The 20,389-nt window shown below is 39.4% G+C and overlaps 3 protein-coding genes across 10 annotated transcripts in view; 2 read left to right on the forward strand and 1 right to left on the reverse strand.

Annotated features, from left to right (window-relative positions):
• Appl (amyloid-beta-like protein) overlaps window positions 1-2,755 on the reverse strand; it is a 65,152-nt gene extending 62,397 nt beyond the window's left edge. For 6 of the 8 annotated variants that reach the window (XM_032439886.2, XM_032439885.2, XM_002055662.4 and 3 more), the window contains exons 1-2: window positions 2,661-2,755; window positions 986-1,256 (exon numbers count right to left, since the gene is read on the reverse strand). In XM_032439886.2, coding sequence (XP_032295777.1) covers window positions 986-1,060 — 75 coding nt within the window. In that variant the 5' untranslated portion in view covers window positions 1,061-1,256; window positions 2,661-2,755. The remainder of the gene's footprint in view (window positions 1-985; window positions 1,257-2,660) is intronic. The other 2 variants (XM_015171233.3, XM_032439884.2) reach the window with 2 other exon arrangements.
• Window positions 2,756-7,352: 4,597 nt separating this feature from the next.
• On the forward strand, window positions 7,353-8,203 carry LOC6631545 (lysozyme). Its single transcript, XM_002055661.4, has 3 exons — window positions 7,353-7,516; window positions 7,584-7,733; window positions 7,799-8,203. The coding sequence occupies exons 1-3, from the start codon at window positions 7,372-7,374 to the stop codon at window positions 7,942-7,944; spliced, it is 441 nt and encodes a 146-aa protein (XP_002055697.1). The 5' UTR covers window positions 7,353-7,371; the 3' UTR covers window positions 7,945-8,203.
• Window positions 8,204-10,718: 2,515 nt separating this feature from the next.
• On the forward strand, window positions 10,719-12,735 carry LOC6631586 (hornerin). The gene has a single exon (XM_002055660.4). The coding sequence runs from the start codon at window positions 10,912-10,914 to the stop codon at window positions 12,475-12,477; it is 1,566 nt and encodes a 521-aa protein (XP_002055696.1). The 5' UTR covers window positions 10,719-10,911; the 3' UTR covers window positions 12,478-12,735.
• Window positions 12,736-20,389: the final 7,654 nt, after the last annotated feature.

Raw genomic sequence — 20,389 nt, forward strand, 5'->3', positions numbered from 1 at the left:
TACTGACAAAAACTTTGCGTATGTGTGTGTGTGTGTGTATTGATTCAATAAATCCATGTCGGATTATTAAATTAATTAACTGCGCCAGCACAGAGCTGAAATCCCAATTTTCTATTAAACACGAGCCGAACCTTGAATCAAATCTCTGCCTGAATCGAAACAAATAATATTTTCAATTAAATTTTTGCTATAGGCAATAATAATAAATATAAATAATTGAATTAATAATTAAAGAAAATAACATTTAATCTGTGATTTAATAAATAGTTCTCTTGAAAATTGTAATTATATTGACGAGCCAGGCTTTGGAATCAAACCTGGCTTCACAAACGTGTAAAGCCAGTTCTATGAACTGTAGCTTAGGACTTGGACTTTTTTTGAAACATGAACCGGAGCAGTACAAACGTTTACTGTGCTTGCAGCTTGGATATGTATTCATTCTCCAGACTAACATTTAGTTGGCAGGATTAAAACTTAAATAGCTATCATTAGTTAATGGGTTTTCTCAGCCCTATTATGTTTTTGCTGGGCAGCTGGGCCCTTCCCCTGCCACCCACCTGGTGCCGCTTTCATATGCAAATTGCTCGGGTGCGTGTTGTGTAAGTGTTGCCTGCGCTAGGGGCGGCTGGCGGTGCGGGGGCTGCCAAAACAAAAACCCCAAAAAGAGTGGGTGAAAAAAAAAACAAAAAAAATGAACAGCAGAAAAAAACGGTTCAATTAAGCCAATATTTGCGCACACTCGCGTAACGCTGTGCGTCTGTGTGTGAGTATGTTTGTGTGAGTGTTGTGTGTGTTGTGTGTGTTGGTGTGTGTGTGTGTGTGTGTAAGGACAAGCGGCGAGAACTTAGTCTCTTTTTGGCTGGCACATTTTTGCGGGCCGCTTAGAGCAGCTAGCAGCTATGACTGTGTGTGTTTGTGTGTGTCTGTCTGTACGTGTGTGTGTGTGTGTGTGTGTGTTAGGATTTTTTGGTGTTGCATGACTCACCTGCACTGTGCCAATAAGCACGACGGCGGCCCAAAGGCTCCGCAGCAACAAATTACGACGCAGCGAGGCGCACATTTTTTTTATTTTTAGCACTTTTTGCTTTAGCGCTTCGTCGAACGGTTTCTCGTTTGCCCTTTGAACGTTTCTTTATTTGTGTGTTTATTTCTTCTTTATATCGTTTGATTCTCTTGCTTCGATTACACTTTGTGTCTGCTTCGGTCTGTTTGTTTTAAGCACTTTGCTTTTGCTTTGGCTGCAACTGCAACTGCAACTGGACAACAACGAAAGCCAGCAAAACAATTGCGAATGAGAATAATGATGATAATAATAATAAAGGGGAATAGCAATAAAACAAAAGACACACGACGATCAAATTTGCTGGCGTTCTGTTCTTGTTGTTGCTGCTGATTCTTTGCGATGCCCCCAAAAACTATGCAACGAAATATCGCGCGTGTGTGTGTGTGTGTGAGTGTTTCTGTGTGTGTGTGTGCGTAGTAGTATTTGATTGTAGAACGTAGTAGAAACTGATGTGAGCAAGGCAGCGAGCAGAGGATATGAGAGAGACAGAGAGATGGAGAGAGAGAGTGAGTGAGCGAGTGAGTCAGAGAGAGGGAGAGAGAGAGAGAGCGTCGCACGTCACAGAGCACAAAAATACGTCTGAGCGTATGCCTTTGGATAAGCCACAAACACACAACACCCACCTCCCTCCCCCGCCACCCCTTCGTTCGTCCTACTCTAAATGCTCGCTACTCGCTATTGTCTGTACTCGTTACTCGTAGCTGGCCATAACTCTGTGTAGGCCCTGCTCAAGCTCTATAGCTATAGTTACAAGTCGAATTGAAATAGAGTCGATTCATTAGTACACATAACTCACTTGGAATGTATCTATATTCACGTTTAGACATGGGTAAAACCCATTATTAGAGTCATTGGTATTCCCTAGTACTAGGCTGAAGGCAGCTTGGCATGCTATTTGCCTCCAGAGAGACTTCTGGGCGGGCACTCGGAGTTCGTGGAAGCTTATAGAAAACAGCTGCAGCCAGTTTTGGTTACAGTGTTCAGGCTTACGCAGGTTCACACCCCGCCAACACATCCCACATTTGTTCACTCTTTCGCTGCTGTTTTTCTCGCTCTCTTTTTCTCTCTCTCTCTCTCTCTCTCTATCTCTCTCTCTCTCTCTGTCTAGCTCGTACTCGTTTTATCTGAAACAACTGCGCACGCACAAACACAAACACACACACACACACACACTCTAATACACTGACTACTCTTTCTCTCTCCTTGCTTTCTCGCATTGCGCAAAAGACACAACAAAAAAAAAAGAAATTTACAATCGTCGACAGCACAAGAAATTGGAAAATTTGTTTTTTCACTTTGCTTAGTTTATTAATTAATTTTCTTTGTGTATTTTTTTTTCTTTATTGCACTTTGTTTCTGTGTTTCTCTTTCATTGATTTCAACACGCACTCGAAAAAAAAAAACATTTTCAAATACAACAACAATTTTAATGCCGACACTAGAAACGGAAAAAAAATGTTTGGAATTTCGCCACACTCTCTGTGTGGTATAGAACTACAGCTTGTGCTCTCTGAAACCCTCTCTCTCTCCGCCTCTGTTCCTTTGCTCCCCCACTCTGACGCTCTCTGTATCTCTATTTCTGAAGCAGGTTGACAACCTTGCGCTGTTCAGTCACAGTTATGCTTCGAATGCGCCAGGAAACTTGATGAGTACCTAGCGCTGCGAACGCTCACAAACGACTGCGAGTGGCGTTGACTCATCGGATAACTCGTCGCCTTTGGTGGACTCAGTTCACGGTTCTCGGACTCGGAACCGGACTCGATTCATTGAACTCGCCAGAGGGTTCGACCTCGGACTTCAGCTTGATGGCGACTGTGACTGCAACTGCGCCTGCGCCTGCCTCAGGATCGATATTAAGTCCGAAACGGCGGTTGCAACTTGCCACAGGGGGTGGCTACATATATTTATACATGTGTGTGTGTGTGCGCATGAGTTTGAATGTGTGTTACCACACCAGCAACAGCAGCAGCAGGTGCTACGCGTGCTTTCAGGGCGGCTGACTATCAAGCTCGGATTGTAACGGAACTCGTTGCGTTCACAGATGACTCAGTTCATGTCTAGTCAAAGCAATCCATTTCAAGAACATATATAAATATTATTAATCAAAGAAATTTGTTCAGAAAAAACGTATATTCCAACCTTATCAAAAATATCGGAATTATGGATTTAAAAATATGTTTTTAATTTCTTGCTTTCTTATATATATAGAACTTCGATCTACCCGATTTGAATTTTTGACTTGAAAAAAAAGATAGAAAGTTTTCTACAAGCTACTCAAATTCAAAATGACAGAATATATACAAGCAGTACGATATATGAGGACAACTCCGAGGTCGCCTCAAATACATATATATTAAATGTATAATTTCACCCAGATGCTAGAGATTATAGGCTATATTGAAAGTTTTCTTTGCATCCCTGAGAATCGATTATATGTTCATATGTAAATAATCCACCTTCGAAAATCAGTATGTTTGTAAATATGCAGAGGCGAACATTCACTCAGGGAATATTGTTCGAAAAGTAATCATGCCAGATTCTAGGAAAACTTAAATTCTTATCAAGAAAGAACGGTTATTAGCTGAAGACCTTGCAAAGAAAATGCGTTTGTAGAAAATTTGTAATAAATTATTATTTGATTATGGGCGCTCTAAATTCTAATACTCCGATTCTATAAGGTATTGCAGATATTTTAGGGGAATAAGAAATATATATATTAAATTATACATATTTTTATAAATTTCAATCTATCTTGATGAACGGATTTAAAAACTTGTTATCCGATTACCTCGTCCTCTAGTAATTAATGATTTATGTTGATGAACTACTCATATGTTGAGAAGTTGCGGATAATATGTAGCGAGAACAGAGAAAAGCTTGAGCAAGATCGTGATCATGAGAAACAAAAGAGTTTTTCGCAAAGAATATGATTCTTAACAGGCGAGGGACTATTTTCTATTGGTCTATTCACTTGCATGCCAAAAAACGTCGAACAAATCTATATTTAAAACATTTAAATTTACTATATAATATGTAAATTTCATCATATGTAATTCTATTAAAGAAATATGTGGAAATAGCAAAGTTATCCTTTTCTAAAATGATAAATTAACAAAATAACAAAAGGAAAGTGGAAAAAAACAAACTTAAGTATAGGATTTCCCAAAAAAATTGCCTTAACTGAATTTACTGTTTCCAAGCTGCATTAACAGAAAATACAATAGCCAGAATTCGGGTGCGTGTTGTTGAGCTGCACGTATCGAGGGTTGAGTTGAGCGAGAGCATACTGTGTTAGTTCTCTTATTAGTTCTTAGTTTTTTTTGCTATAAAAAAAAACAAACTGCTCAAAAATAATTATTTCCGAATATTTCAAAACAAAAGGAAATCAAAAAGTATTTTGAACGAAACTATGTAGATATGTATTTAATATATATATTTAAAATATGAAGCTCTAACTCTTGTATATCCAAAAATCAAAGAATTCATACAAGTAACTCTTCGCCTCAGCGAGAAGTCATTCAAAAAATAGAGCTGAGCAATAGTTCATTAAAAAAAAAAATGATGAAATTCAGTTTTTTTCAGCAATTCATTATAATTCTTTTAGAGAATCATCGGGGAGAAACAGTGCATACGCTTCGTGAACTGTGGGGCTTGACGATTCTCTAGGAATGTTGAAATATCCGAGGGAAATAAGTGAAATATTGTTTAAAAAAAAAAACCGATGCTACCAAGACCTGCCTTTAGGTCAAATCAAAATTTTATATAAAAAAACTCACAAAATCCCTCTACATTTATCATTGTAAATCTAATATTTTATAAATCCAATATTATGAATAATAATATGCAATATTGAAAAGAAAAAAAATCAACACCCGGCTTTATCAAGTTGTAAGGTGCGTACTCTAATGTTCCTTCAATGATATTGTTGGGTCCCAAAATATGTATATCTTTCAATCTAAATTTATGCCAACAGGCCTGTGCAAAACTTTTGAATTTTTAATATAAAATTAATGTGGGAGGCTATCGAAAAATTAAGTCGGTTTTTGCTTTGATAAAAAAAATTTGTTTCTGCACGGACTGGGTGGATTAGCACAGTTTTCCATTACATTTATTTGCTCAAATCATTTAACTCTTTTATAGATATATTTTCAATGTAATGCACATTGCTGTAGATTTAAAGTCACCTGATTTTGTATTCCACAACAATTGCATTCGAAATCTATATATATTTTGTTAATATTTTACATTTTGCTTGGCGCGCTGAAATACAATAGATAAACCTTATAACTTCGAAAATGGCCAAGAGCTTATTTTCCACTCTCTAATTATACTCTATTTTCGAATAGATAAGGAGTATATTAGTTTTCGACATTTTCGTCTATGCATCACTTTTACTTCTACAACTAATCCGGGTCGCAAAAGAAAGATGAAAGTAACTCGTAGTCATTTAAGACAAGATAAGATAATTAACTTTTCCATCAACGTAATTAACTAGCTTTTTACCCAGATACAGTGTATTCAATAGTCGGAAGCTGCCAATTTAATAACTGCGGACGGAATAGCAAAACTTTGCAGAGCTTTTAATAATTGTGAACAGTTGGGGCAGGGTGCGTAACTTGGATGGGTCCTTGATTTCGGTTTGTTTCTGTACTTTATTATTTTCGTCAAGTGTATCTTTTCGTCAAGTGGTTAAGCTTCGTTCAGTAAGAAAAAAGAAAAAAGCTATCAATGCATAAGCATACATTTGTGTAATATTCTATAAAAACAATCGTTAAAAAGTTTGGTCAAACACCTTCACTTTTAAGTTTAGCGTTTATAGAAAAGCTTTAAGATTTTAAAAGCTGGCAGCCGTTTTTATCTTTTCCATAGTATCTTTATATGATATCTTTTTAAATGAAATGATATCTTAAAAAAATCCATAAAAATTCTCTTTATAAATGTAATTTATATTTTCACTATTATAACACTACAAATATTTTGCAATAAGATATTATATTTCACATGGGACATAGTCATTTCGTTCGTGAGCTTTGCATTTCTGCTATGATTTTTCAAAGGACTGGAGGGTATAAAAGAACAATTAAGAGCAGGGGACTTTGCTTTTTTTTTAGGTTAAGGGTGTTGGGAGAATGTATTCAAAGCGAAATATATTGTTTATCTCTTTAAATATATATTGTTCTGTACTTACCAAACTTGGTATATTCAGCTCCAGTAGTAATAGTATCCAAAGTAAGTTTCGACAAAGAGATACCCAGCGTTTACTGACCAGCTAGTTTTCCTCGGAGGCATACACAATTGACAGCGACTGTGAATCTTGTGTCTTTGATCCTGGATGGTGGCCAATGTATTTCTGTATATGTTTTTACTTTAAGTCCAATCCGTGAATCAGTGCATAAAAAGGTGTGTATATACGAAAGTGCACGATGTTTTTTCCTAAACAAATATTTTATGTGTGTATGTATACTTACCTTACCTCCGAAATATGTCTATGAAACTGTTTTAAAACTGTTATAGATCAATTAAATATTTACATATATTAATATCATAAGTAATATCTAGTCGGCTGGGTTCGCAGATTTCACCCTTTGCCTATTCCACACATCTGCGAAATACCCTTATTAGCCAATTCTTTCTACAGGGTATTCAAATACTGACACGCCCATAGCTAGCCACGTTTGTTCAACTTATATGTATCTGGTTAATTTTTTTTGGCACATAAACGCGTTTTCTTGTTGCCGGCATGAGCGGGATTTTAACTGGGAAGCTAGTTTAGCCATCGGCAGCTTACGATTCGAATGCCTTAACGTATACCTTTATTACGAATGCGGAAGTAATTAGTTAATTAATATACAAGAGAAATAGTGGTAATAACAGCAAGTCGAAGCTTAAATACCCTTCTGTGCCTGGGGAGTGCTACTGTGCGACGGCACATCCATTAGGGTGGACCAATTGGGGTTCAATGTGTATTTGCACATGCTGCTATATAGCAGCTCGATTCAATGTCGCTAGGATTATATATATATATATATATATAAATATATATATATATATATACGACAAACTTGCAATACCCTCGACAAATGGCAGTGCATTAAAATAGGCCAGTGACCGGCAAGTATTGCATCAAAGCTGGCAACTTCAACCGCCATTAACCCGCCAGCAATTGGTTATATTACATATTCGTTTAGAACAACGCAAATGAAGCTTATCAGCAATCAGTTGTCTAAAGCAGCAACAGCAGCAGCGGTGGCAGAGATCCCAGACTCGAGTCCAAGTTCAAGCTCAAACAGTGGGCTGGCAGTCGCAAGATGAGATCGGCGGCGCTTGCACTGTTCTATGTGAGCTTGTGGGTGAGCTCGGGTTCTCTGGTGCTGGGCAAGCGCTATATGCGCTGTGAGCTGGCACGGAAGCTGCTGGAACAGCACGGCTTTGAGCGCAGCCTGCTTTCCAGTTGTGAGTAGCGGGGCGGGGGAGAGTTGCGAGTGAACGGACTCTTAACAGTGGGCTCTTATATACACAGGGATATGCCTGCTGGAGCATGAGAGCGATCTGGACACCGCCAAGGTGACAACCAATCCAAACGGATCCCGCAGCTATGGCTTGTTTCAGATCAACGGTCGCTACTGCCAGGAGGCGAGACGCGGCGGCGTTTGCAATGTCAAGTGTGAAGGTGAGTTGGAAGCCCAGCTTTCTTGCTTTTCCCGCTTGGTCAACTAATGTTTGTTTGAATTCAAGAGCTGCTCGACGAGAATCTGCGCGAGGGAGCCGCCTGCGCGAAGCGCATTCAAGCTTCCGAGGGCTTTCGCCATTGGAACGGCTGGCAGCGCTATTGTCGCAACCTTCAGAACCTGCCCAATCTAAAGGTCATATGCGGCATATAACTTATTTAACTGCTCTAAGAATCTCCTAAATACATATACATACATACATATCTGAAGATACAGTGCCGAACAAAAAAGTCAGTACAGTGGATATGTATATCTATTTTTAAATTATTATATAAAAATGTGATCCATAAATAGTGTATTTCAATATGGAATGACAATAAGACCCTTTTTGTAAAACATTGTAGTACTCCGTGACTCGGATAGAGCATTATTTGAAAAAATAATTAAATTAAATAAAGTATAATATGAATAGTTTATAAAGCTTTGGCAAAATCTGAGTTAAGGCGGTTGTCTGACTTTTGCGTCCACTACTGTGGATAGTTATGTGCTTCGAGGCCTTATCACACACACACATATATATATATATATATATATATATATATACATATATATATGTTTACACATTCACACACAATCACACGGTCAAAGCTTTTTGGGCACTTTTTCAAGTGAATATCGCCGCGCTTCTCACACGTACATACTCTCTATTTCTCTGTCTCTCACGGGTTCTCCGGTTTGTTTGCGCTCTCTCTCTCTCTCTCTTTGCACACGCTTTGTCGCCGTCAGCTTATGGGGCTTTTGGGCCTCAGTCCGCTTCAGGGGGATTTCATTAAGTGACGCCAGCTGAACCGAGGCATACGTTTGTGGAACGTTGTCCGCCCGCCACAGTTCAATTCTGATTGTTGTTGTTATATTTAAAATACGATGTGATGAAATGGAAAACAGAGAAGAAACTAGTGCGCAGTGGTTGCATAATATACCTACATAAAATACATACATATATGACATACATGTATTTGCAAGTACTTTATAATATGCACAGCATATACCCGTACTATTCGAATAGATGCAATGATCTATTCAATGTGTGTTTTCCAGTGCCTGAACCTAAACCTTACCCTTGAACCCAGCCCATGCGTCTGTGACTTCAGCAACCGGTTACTCAAAGCAAATCAAATGAGCTGATCATGCATATGTATGAGTGTGTATATACATATAATATATATGAGTAGCAATCGAACTTTTGCGCAGTCTGGAGAGATTGTGCTTGTGTCTTGTTATTCAGTCACTTAGCTACCGTGTGCCAAAGCTGATGTACATACAATTAAGTGGACCCCAAATGAAAAAAGTCTTGTAATACTTCAAGAAATTGTGCTATTAATTAAACCATGCAAATTAAAGACTTGCTAAAAACCTTAACTTAAAATCATAGAGCACATACTCTGATCAAAATGTGAAGTTGCCTTATGAAAATATAAATGAATACAATGTTCCACTGTACCATAAGTACATTACGTGGCTCCTTTAAGACCAGCGGAAAAAAGGAAGAACATTTTTTTTTAATATTTTTTTTTTTTATAGTTGAATTGTGTATACACTTTGTATGTGTGTCTGTTGAAAGGAGCCCAATATAACCTTAAAATGTAGCCTTATTTATTAAATATAATATGTATGGGCCTAAAGCAACTAAGAGAAATATTAGGTTGCATTGTGCCACTGTTGGGAACACATAAATAAATAGTGCAAATTTAATTTAGATGTTTGAGGTCTTTAAAGTCTACAGAGCCTCAATTCTTCTTCTGAAATATATGAAGTTTTAGTGTTCGATAATTATATGGCTAGAGTTATTTAGCCAGTGTGACCTTAATCGTATATGATTGAAGTCTTCAATTTCTATATAACCTCAATCTCAACGTTAAAGCTTATGCTGTTTTTTTTTTTTTTATATTTTGTTTTATTCATAAAGTGAATCTCTAGTGTGAAATATAAAGTTGTATTGAACTACTTTGGGAACAAAAGTAAAGTGTGACCTTAGTCTTAAATGTTTGAAAACTTTGCAGCTTATGCTGTTTTTTTTTTTATTCTTTAATAAGCGATTTAATTATGGCTATATGGCTAAAATAACTAAGTGAAATTGAGCCAAAATACGTAGTTAAAATGCTGTCAAATAAAGTAATGAGTAGAACATAACCTCGACTTAAATTTCAGATGAATGTGAATGGAAACAATATAATCCAAAATTGACTTGTGCATGAATAGCCCCATAAACAAAGTATTTGTTGGGCTGTGGAGCATTTTGTTGATTGGCAGATTACATATATATATACATGATTATGAACCAATGTAACTGTATGAACTTGACTATGAACCAGTTCGACTAATGCATGAACAGCTTAACATTCTGAGCTGTGGAGCATTATGTTGATAGGGTCATTCCAAGTGAATTATGCATGCTATGTAAATTGAAACAAAGCCTAGATCCATTTGACTTCTATTTACTTTTCTTTAGTAGGGAATATTCTAGATTTAAGAAACGTTTGAAGGCGATTTCATCAGAATAGGAAACCATTTCCCATTGCTGATTCATTGTATCGCTCCAGCGCAGATGAATATATTTCACCATGTTGTGAAATTGAAAACAAAACAAACCAAAAGGCGCCTATATACAAACAAACATATGTAGGGTATATATAAGCGGACGAGTGTGCGTGCATGCGTGTGCATATGTGTGTACAAATAAGTATTATGTGTGTGTGTGTGTGTGTATGTGTGTGTGGAGCGGGCTATTTTTATCGGCTGCAGCTCTCATGTTTTTGCTGCGACGCATTAACTGCTCCAATGTCAGTCAAGCGTGCCCGCTCTCGTGCTCTCTCGCTCTCGCACTCTCTCTGTCTATATTTATATATATCTTTGTATCTCCGTCTCTCTCTCGCTGACGTTGCGTCGCTGCCAGCGTTAAACGTTTACAAACGTTGAACGCCGCGTATAAAAGTTGCCGGCCGGCTAGCGTCCATCATCAGTTAGAAGCTTGGAGCTTTGTAGAGCAGCCAAAGAGAGAAAGAGGCAGCAAGAGAAAGGGCATAAAATACAATAACAAATCGCAGAAAAAATTACAATTGAATATTGTTTATAAAGTTTGACACAATTCGAAAGGATAAAGGCAGCAAAAAATTATTTACAATGGCAGAGTTAGCTAAGCGCAGTGAGACGCTGCTGGACGAGCCGGCTGAGGTCGTAGATTGCGACATTGACTTCGAGGATGTGGCAGAGCAGCCCCAATCCTCGCAAGCGCCTGTGCAGAAGAGCGGCAAGCTCATCAAGAAGGCCATCAAGAAGGCGTATAAGGCGCAGCGCATGCTGCAGCAAGCCATGGATCAGCTGGCTGCCGAACGGGCCAAGGACCAAAGAGCTCAGGTCAAGGAGGCCAAGAAGCTGAAGAAGCAGCAGAAGAAGCAGAACAAGAAGGCCAAGAAGCAGCAAAAGGAGCAGCAGGTTCAGCAGTCCAACCAGAACATGGAGCAGAATGAGCAGAATGAGCAGCCACGTACGCGCTCTAACAGCGTCAGCTCCACGTCCAGCTCCTCGAGCTCATCGAGCTCCTCGTCCAGCTCGTCGAGTAGCTCGGGCTCCGGCTCGGACCATAACTTTGGCCGCCATGGCTGCCATGGCTGGGGCCGCAAGTGGGCTGGACGCCATGGTCATCATCATGGCCGCAGAGATCGTTCCAGATCTCGTTCGCACAGCCGCTCCGATGACCGCTGGCGCCGGCATGGACATCATGGCCATAGGCACGGTCTTGGTCCACATCACTTCGGACCGCATCATTTTGGACCGCATCATTTTGGACCGCATCACTTCGGACCACATCATTTTATGGCGCGTGGCGGCTTCGGTGGTTGCCCCTGGCCCGTGTGGGAACACCAGCAGTTTTTTCGGAACGGCGGCCTGCCGTGGGCCCTGGAGACGAGCACGGCATGGCCGAGAAACCGATCGAGATCTAGGTCGCGTTCGGTTTCGCGCGGCAGAGGTGGTGGACATCACAGCATTGGACACAAGCGATCCGGACACGGACACGGACATGGCCACAAGGGTCGTCACCATGAGCGTCGAGTGAATCGCTCTAGCTCCAGTTCGAGCTCCAGCTCTAGCTCCAGTTCCAGTTCTGGCTCCAGCTCCAGTTCCAGTTCTGGCAGCGACAAGGAACGGGGTCTTCGACATGGACACGGTCACCATCGTGGCCCTCATCATTGGCCACACCACGGTCCGCATCATGGTCCGCATCACGGACCATATCATGGCCCGCATCATGGCCCGCATCATGGCCCACACCATGGAAGACATCATGGGCCACATCATGGACCGCATCCTGGACGGCATCATGGGCCACATCATTGGCCACACCATGGTCCTCATTTTGGCCCACCAGCTGGCCCACCTGGACCACCAGCTTTTGGCCCACCGCCCTGCGGTCGCCCCAGCCGCTCACGCTCGCGGTCCCCTTGCAAGGATGGCAAATCAGCTGAGCGTCCGGTGAGTCCATCTCGCGATACTTCGAAATCTGGGCATCACAAGCACGGCAATCACGAGAAACACGGCAGACACGAGAAGCATGGCAAGCACGGAAAGCACGGAAAGCACGGCAAACATGGCAAGCATGGAAAACATGGTGGGGGCAAGGACAAGCACGGACCGAATCGGGAAGGTTTCGCACACGACGAATTTGGTCCTTGGAATAGGTTTTATTAAATTAACTATGCCCTTAATTGGGCATTGAATACAATTTCTATTTACATTTCGCATATATCTACAATTTATCTTCAATCTATTCCCAAAAAATAACAAACAAAAAAAAAAAAACAACAAACGAAAGAAAAAAAAAACTAAAGCGAACAAAAAAAAAAAAATTAAAATAATAAGAAGTATTACACAAACTTTATAAAAATTCCAACCAAGTAAAATTTCATGTAAACGTATATCAAAATAAATACATATTGTAAAACCAAAGCAAATAATAGAGTTTTTATTCGGGGAATATTGGGAATGTTATCGTGAATTAAACATATGCTAATTTAAATTTCGAACAATTCGCAGCTAATCGGGTAAGCAGCTTGCATTATTGCGAAGCCAGCGTATTTGGGGCTTGAATAGACAAATATTTATTTGTGTTCCATTCACGCTGTTAAACTCTAAATAATTCACTTATGCGTAACAATAGTTTATAGAAGCGAAATAAATATTTAAAATTAAGCTTGCCAATCAATATTTAAACTAAACTCATTTTATTCCAACTATATTAGACTACAAGCTGCCCTTATAGTGTATAGGGTAACAGCTTAGAAGCTATTAAGTAGAAGCTTATTTAGCTAAAACATCGGCAGGTTTAATGTGATTTTTATCAAGGCAGCAAACCTGCTCTTAACCAAACCGGTTCAAGCTTGGAAGTTCAAAGAGCTTTTTGCAAGGAAACGAACCAAAATAAATATTCCTTACAAAAAAAAAAAGGTTTGTTTTCTTTAAGAGTACACGAAAGAAAAGGACTTAGTAACATTTGCTATACTTGCGCTGTTATAACTAACTGAACCGGTTAAAGCCAAGAACTACACTTTGCTTTTTCCCAGGAAGCCAAATCAGTTGCTCGTACAACAACTGAACCTTAACCCGAACCAACACACATTTTACTCACATCAAAATAAAATGTTTTAGTTAAAAGCACATAAAGGAAAGGGTTTTGAATAATAATCAGCACTTGCGATGTTTTAATTAAACGAACCGGTTCAAGCCGGAAACTACATTTTTTTTTTTTTTTGGCAGGAATTGAACCTTGAGCCAAAGCAGTTGCCGAACCGAAACACAAAGCAATACATATTTTGTTTACGAAAAAGTAACCTGTTCTTTAAGACTTCACAAATGAAAGGGTGTTGGTGAAAAAAACTCTACACTTGCGCTGATTTAATTCCTGTTGGTAAGTGTAATCAAGCGCGTGTAATTAATACGTCTATTGTTATGGTACACAATAATAACGAAAAAAAAAAACAAATAAAACAAAGTCAATTACGCATCGTTTCATGCTGCAATTTGAGTGTTTCGAGACCGCAAAGTTGATAAATGGCAACAGTAAAATTATCTTACTGTTTTCAATGCTAAAAATAAAATGCCCGATTTGATATATTTTATTTTATACTATTATTTTACTATTTTATTACTAGCGGGTATAGCCCGGCCTTGCCCGCGGCACGTATAAGATAAATATTCTCAGAAAGCTTTGAAAATGATTTCGAGACTGCTCGGAAGGTAAACGAACAACTTTCATACAAACGTTTTCCGCCAAATTACCACAGTTGCGGGTGGAATTTTCTAAATTGTTGAAATATGTATTCATTAAAACGACACCAAAAAAGTATTTGAATGATTTTTCTTATGGATACTTGGAAATTAATTTAATCACGAAACGTCACCCCTAAATCCAAGGAGAAATAAATTAAATTATTATTATAAACCAAGGAGAAATAAATTATCGGAAAACTGTGAAACACCCCTCAAATAAATTTGAAATTGAGTTTAAGGCTGATCGGATGGTTAACACAAAGTTTCATATAAACGATTTTAACAATTTTTCCATACTTGCGGTTGGAATTTCCCGAAACAGCGTCTTAACGTGCACCTTCATCACAGTGAAAATCTCAGCTTCCTAGCTCTTTCGGTTGGGGCTGTGCGTTGATCACCAATCATTCTGTCAGTCAGTCTGTCAGTCAGGACAAACAGTTTTATATATAGAGATCAAATAAGAAACTGACCAGATTTGGGCCTAACTAAACGTCTCTTTCCACCGAACTGACTAAGAAACGAGCTGAGATAGAAAAAACGAATAAATAAAAAAAGAAAGCATTAGCCTAAACCAATCGAAATTCTTGTAAAATTTATTATTGGTGCCAGCGACTTATAATAATCATGAGCACATATGCAATGTTCGTTTCAATTGGGAAAACAACAAAAAACCGCAGCGCAATTTGTTTATACCTTTTAATTTTAACGTGACGTGCCGCACTGAAAGCCAGATAACATTCCGGGAGTGGCAAACAAAGTGAATTAGCTAGCTTATGGGCTTGCTATCAGAGCCACGAAAGACATAAGATTGTCTGGAGAGGTTTTCCCCATATACCATGATACATGCAAAAAAACACGTTCGATAAGGCGATCGATAAGTCGATGCCAAATTCTGACTAACTTCATAGGTGGTTCCACCAAAATAGAATTTCCGTGTCCAACGTCGCGCTACGTGTTTCCAAAATTGTGCTGCCTAATCTAATTATTTTAGATGCCAAAGCTTTCGAATAATACGGACCAGTAAAAGGCTGATAGACCCCTGAGGGGCATGATTGGGCACAGCACAAGGCACTGTTCCCAATGGGGAAATCTGTTCTCAACTGCTGTCTGGTCGACATTAGCTTAGTTAGCTACAGACATTGTGATAACTAAGACTCTTCAAGCATTTATACTTATATTATCTATATAAAGAAGTAATTCAAATAAACAAACAGCTCACAAACTTAAAAAACGATCATAAAGTAAGTTATTTTAACTCAATTTTATAGCTTTGAAATAATTTGATATATGTATAACTAAAACATTTAATTTAATATTTCTTGGCTTTTACGCAATGTGCAAAAACTTTGCTCATAACTGTGCCACTAGGCACAGATATTTCGGTGTAGAGTACTTGCCTGGTGCCAGTTAAGAGCGCGTCTAAGAGAGACAATACTGGGTACAGAGTGTCAGATGTGGGAACAGCCTTACCCCTTATCAATGCGAATGGGTACAGTTGTTATGCTCGTGGCTTGCATTCTCGCTGAGTGTTACGGCCGGCTGGCGACTGCCTTGTGGCACAAGTGAGGTTTAATTATAAAACACACGCGCACACCCACACACCCACACACACACACACGCACACGCACACACACACATATATGCGCGCGCGTGAATTGACATTGCATGAGATATATGCAAACATAGCTGCAATTCTCGGATTTCACATTTTAATTGTAGGTGATGTGTGTACAGAGAAAACCCACGCAAGGGTCGACTGATGGACAGAAATTGTTGTAAAGGAGAGTGGGGTCGATGGGATTATTGCTGGGGGCGACTAGGAAGGCGGCTGGGCCCAGGTTCCACGGTCTTTGGCTAAGCGCTAAAAGTTGCTCGCGCTCGACGTTCTTTTATTTAATTTCATTTTATTTTTGTTTCATCAACAGGTGCGTGCGTGTGTGTGTGTGTGTGTGTGTGTGTGTGTGTGTGTGGGTAGACGCGCACAACACACACACGCACACACACACACACACATTCACATACACGCATTTAACCACTACATGCGGGAGCATTGAAAATTTCAAAGTGAAACTTTATTGAATTCTGTGACAATGTGACAGGAGCAGGATCCACCATCACGTACTGTTGCCTTTTTCAGTTATTTTTGTTGTGCTTGTTTTTGTTATTGTTTTTTCTTTTTGGCATTTGAGCAGTTGGCTTTTGTGCATTTGGGACCTCTTCATTGTCAGCGGCAGGCATCAACTGTGCCCAAGCCAGTATAAAATCTGCCAATCTCTGATTTATTTTAAGAGCAATTTTTTCCAATTTACTTAAAACAAAAAAGAAAAAAAAACATAAAGGAGCAAAACAAAATAACCGAGAAACAGCGAATGCGGCGAAGACATAAAATGAGCAGGAAGTGGATTTTTGAGCGGAAATAATTTTGCCACATGTTGGCAAATAAACACAGGCAAGGTGAAAGCAGGCCTTATGGAAAGGCGCTGGGCAGGCGGTTCGCTCCTAGATAATCAAGCAGCCAGCCAGAGCCCACCCAGGCAGTCTGGCAGCTGTTGGGAGGCAGCGGGTGGTGGCTCAAATCCATCCGCTTTTATCGCCAACAGCTTAAAATTCAATATAAGTGCACAATTCTGTTCTCGCCCCATTTGTGCTGGTGTGCGTACACACTTAGATCCGTACATATATGTGTGCATATATAAATATATATCTATCTTTTTTTTATTTTAATAATTTTTGCGGCAGCCAAAGCGAATTTCCCCTGCCTTTTGCCCTTTGGTTAGTGCGTGTGCGTGAAATGTAATTTTGTGGCAGGCGAAGCTAATGCATACGCTGCCCGCCTAGCGTTTGCTGCCAGCAAACCATGCCCCATTGTCCCCGCCCCGGCACCATGGTGTGTCTGTGTGCTGCACGAAGAAGCTGTCGCAAGCGTTGCAACAACAACTGGCATCCATATGCCCATTGATTGAAGATGAGGCGTAACTGGCAGAGCGAAATCTATGACTTTTAAACGATTGACGTGAGCTTAGTTTTAGGTGTCCAAGCGACTAGCATGAGGACTTGCTGCTACAGGAATTTGGCTTGCCAAGGCTAAGGAAGAGCAGTCTGAGATGTTGTCATGGGCAGAATATACCAACTAGGATATTCTTATTTAAATTTCGCGCACACTTTAGTATACTTAGTATAGTTTAATTACTGCAACTGTCTGTGGAATATTCAATTAGTATTCAATGTTTAAAGTATTCATTTCAGCCAAAAAGTATGCAACATTTCTTTGTTGTAGCGCACAATAAAAACATTTCGCGATTGCTGTTAGAATAATCAACTATATAATTATGCAACTGCATGTGTTTGTAGCTCCGAAAACAATAATAGAAACAGGAATAACAACGGGCAACGGCAAGCGGCAACGACAACCCAGCGGCAGCAGGTAGAAGCCAGCCTCAGACCTCAGAGCTTGGCAATTCGGCAAAAGTTTCGTGCAATGCCACGCAAATATTACACAATAGATATTGCGCTAGCTGGCAGTGCGTGGCAAGAGTGTGAAGTGGAGTGGTGTGAGAAGGGGGGCTTTTAAGGGCATGCTACGTGTGATAAATGCCATAGCCAGAGCAGCTACAACAATGCAGTGTCTGAACAAGCCTGGCCAGCCGGCCAACTAGCCAACAACTTGCGAGCGCTTCCTGGACACTGCCCGCAGATCCCTTGGCGCATTTGGTATGCAACACTTGTCCGGCAACCTTAACAGTGTCAGCCAGCAAAAGCAAACACAAAACAAACCAATACACGACCACTGCAGCAAAAATAACAGCAACAACAGCAGTCGCTGATTTTATTCTGTGAGAGGGAGGAGGGCAGCAACAAAAAGTGCAAATGCTGCGAAGGCAACGCTGCGTATGCGCAATGTGGGCGCACACAATGCAAAACTTTGCGACCCCCTTCCACAATCAGACTGTTGCGAACGTGCGTTCGTGGGAACGTGGCTTTTGTATGTGGGCGTTAAAGTGGGCGGCGGGGAGGCGTGGGCGTGGGCATAGGCGTTGCTGTTGACTCTACAGTGTGTGCCCCATTGCATCGTGCTGAACATTTTAAATACAGCTTTATGCAAGCAACGGTATCTGATTCTTCGTTCGATATTTTTGTCATTGCAAATACCCTGTAAAATTCTCAAAATAATTGCTAAGCGCTTGATAAGGATCGAGCAACAGAAGGCAAAGTTACCTGTGAATGCCATCAATTTTCATTCAACCTCTTTTCCACAAAGCTTTGCTTTGCAAATGTTTATAAAGTAGCTATTCAATATTTTAACTCTTTATAGAGCCCAGGGTATTGCCTAGTCGAGCATTGTCAGCTAGAGCTTTATAAACATTTTTTTCTGTTATTTTTTATTGGGCTCCAATCGGCAAAAGGGGAAAATGCAATTTCCCATGTCGCATTTAAAATGCATTTAAAGTGCCAATAAATATTTGACTTAAATTTTCGCTGCTTGAAATATCGCTAATTAATTTGTATTTGCCGTTAAGTGCAACCAGAACCTGCAACCAGCAGTTTTAATTTAAAAATCATTTCGCTCTTTTATTTAAATTTTTGTTTTCGTATTTACTGCTTGACTTGGGCTTATAGTTAACTTTAATGAGCACAATTTAAAAAGAGAAAATGGTGTAAATAAATTAAAAAATTAACATTTGATTTGATTTAAGTTCTATGCTCGTTTTTAATATTCACAACACGATATCTTAATATATTAAATAATTTTGATTATGCTTGAAAGACTCGCTCTGCTGTTCAATTTCTGGCGCTAAGGTCGAGCTTAGATTCCTTAAAGTTCTTACAACTTTGAAAAACAGAATTCTGTACGTTCTAAAATATTTGCATGCATACTAATTCATTGAAATTATCTTATAATGCTAAGAACTACATATATTTAGCGCCAAGTTGAAGGACTTAACTTAATGCAATATCATTTGATATATGCCAAGAAAAATTAAATAAAAAGGTAATATGTTCTAGTCGAAAGTTACCGACTAGGCGATGCCCGGAACCTTCTTCTACCTAAACAAAATTCAGCTCATTTGCTTAATCTGTTATAAAAATAAATTCGTGCCCGAGTCTTCCTGCTATCGCCTCTATTCGACAGGCATACCAGCAACTCCTTTCCAACCAAAAAATGTATATTACTGCTCTGGCAAGTCGATACATGCCAAAATTGGTGTGACATTTGCTCAAAAAAAAAACGCATTTGTTATCAATTGCGTGGAAACCGGGCAAGCGATCGATTAGCGGAAACAAACTTTTGCTGCGCGGCCACTAGAAGGGCGCTTAAAATTTCAGTCTCGAGCTCCTTTAGATTTTGAGATCGACGCGCCCATACATACGGATAGACGGACGGGAGACAGACGAACGTGGCTATTGATTCTGGTCAAGAATATTTAAACTTTATGGTTCTGTAACACACCTTTGCACAAAAAGAGAATACCCTTCTTACTGATTTGCAATGTGTTCCGGGTAAAACTAAAATGGCTGTTATTTTTTTCAAACTGATACACTTGAAAGTTTCTGCCAGGGTAAATATTAAAGAGGAACTTTGGGTTCGAACCCTTCAGCCGCCTTGATCTGAATAAAAAATGTCTCAATTACATTTTACTATTATATTATAGGCTATTTTTACTTTGACTGAAATTGTGTAACGCCACAGTTTCAGATATTTCTGCCTTGCAAAATAAACTTATGTTAAGTTTAATTAATTTAACACATAACTCTCAAGTAGAACAAATGCTTCCATTCGGAAGAAAAGATTTATGTTTTGGACAAATATTTAGCTATAGTATATAATGATATATATTGCGTTGATTTGCAAGCAAGGGTATCAGGAGTTCGGCGTGTCGTAAGTAGCTAGGCATTCATGTATTTTGTTATTTCTACTCACACAGATTGTGAGCAGAAATGAAATCAAAATCTTTGTAAAAACATTTCATGCAAATGAATAAATAAGCAAGTGCCAAAGAGGCTTTGACTGACAGCAGACGAGCGCAGAGGTACGTAGGATGCAGGACGCAGGATAAAGGACGAGGTAGGCAACAGTTACATATTTACATAAATATTACACGGCTATTACGAAATGCCTGTAACACGCCCATAGGCAGTAGGGTGTGTGAGAGTGTATGGGTGTGTGCTACTTGTCATAGACACATACATATATGTAGTTACATAAATGTGTGTGTGCGTGTGTGTGTGTGTTTGGTCTGTGTAAATAAATGTATGTTATTTTCTGTCATGCATTACAATAATATGAAAATTATTTGAAATGTAATTTCAACTTAATAAATTTTCATAAAAAAAG

This window comes from Drosophila virilis, chromosome X (genome assembly GCF_030788295.1).
Source record: "Drosophila virilis strain 15010-1051.87 chromosome X, Dvir_AGI_RSII-ME, whole genome shotgun sequence".
In the NCBI taxonomy this organism is placed as follows: domain Eukaryota; kingdom Metazoa; phylum Arthropoda; class Insecta; order Diptera; family Drosophilidae; genus Drosophila; species Drosophila virilis.

Coding starts and splice junctions, on each gene's coding strand:
- LOC6631545 (XM_002055661.4), top strand. CDS start 7,372: ATGAGATCGGCGGCGCTTGCACTGTTCTATGTGAGCTTGTGGGTGAGC. Junction 7,517..7,583: donor GCGCAGCCTGCTTTCCAGTT/GTGAGTAGCGGG, acceptor TTATATACACAG/GGATATGCCTGCTGGAGCAT. Junction 7,734..7,798: donor TTGCAATGTCAAGTGTGAAG/GTGAGTTGGAAG, acceptor TTTGAATTCAAG/AGCTGCTCGACGAGAATCTG.
- LOC6631586 (XM_002055660.4), top strand. CDS start 10,912: ATGGCAGAGTTAGCTAAGCGCAGTGAGACGCTGCTGGACGAGCCGGCT.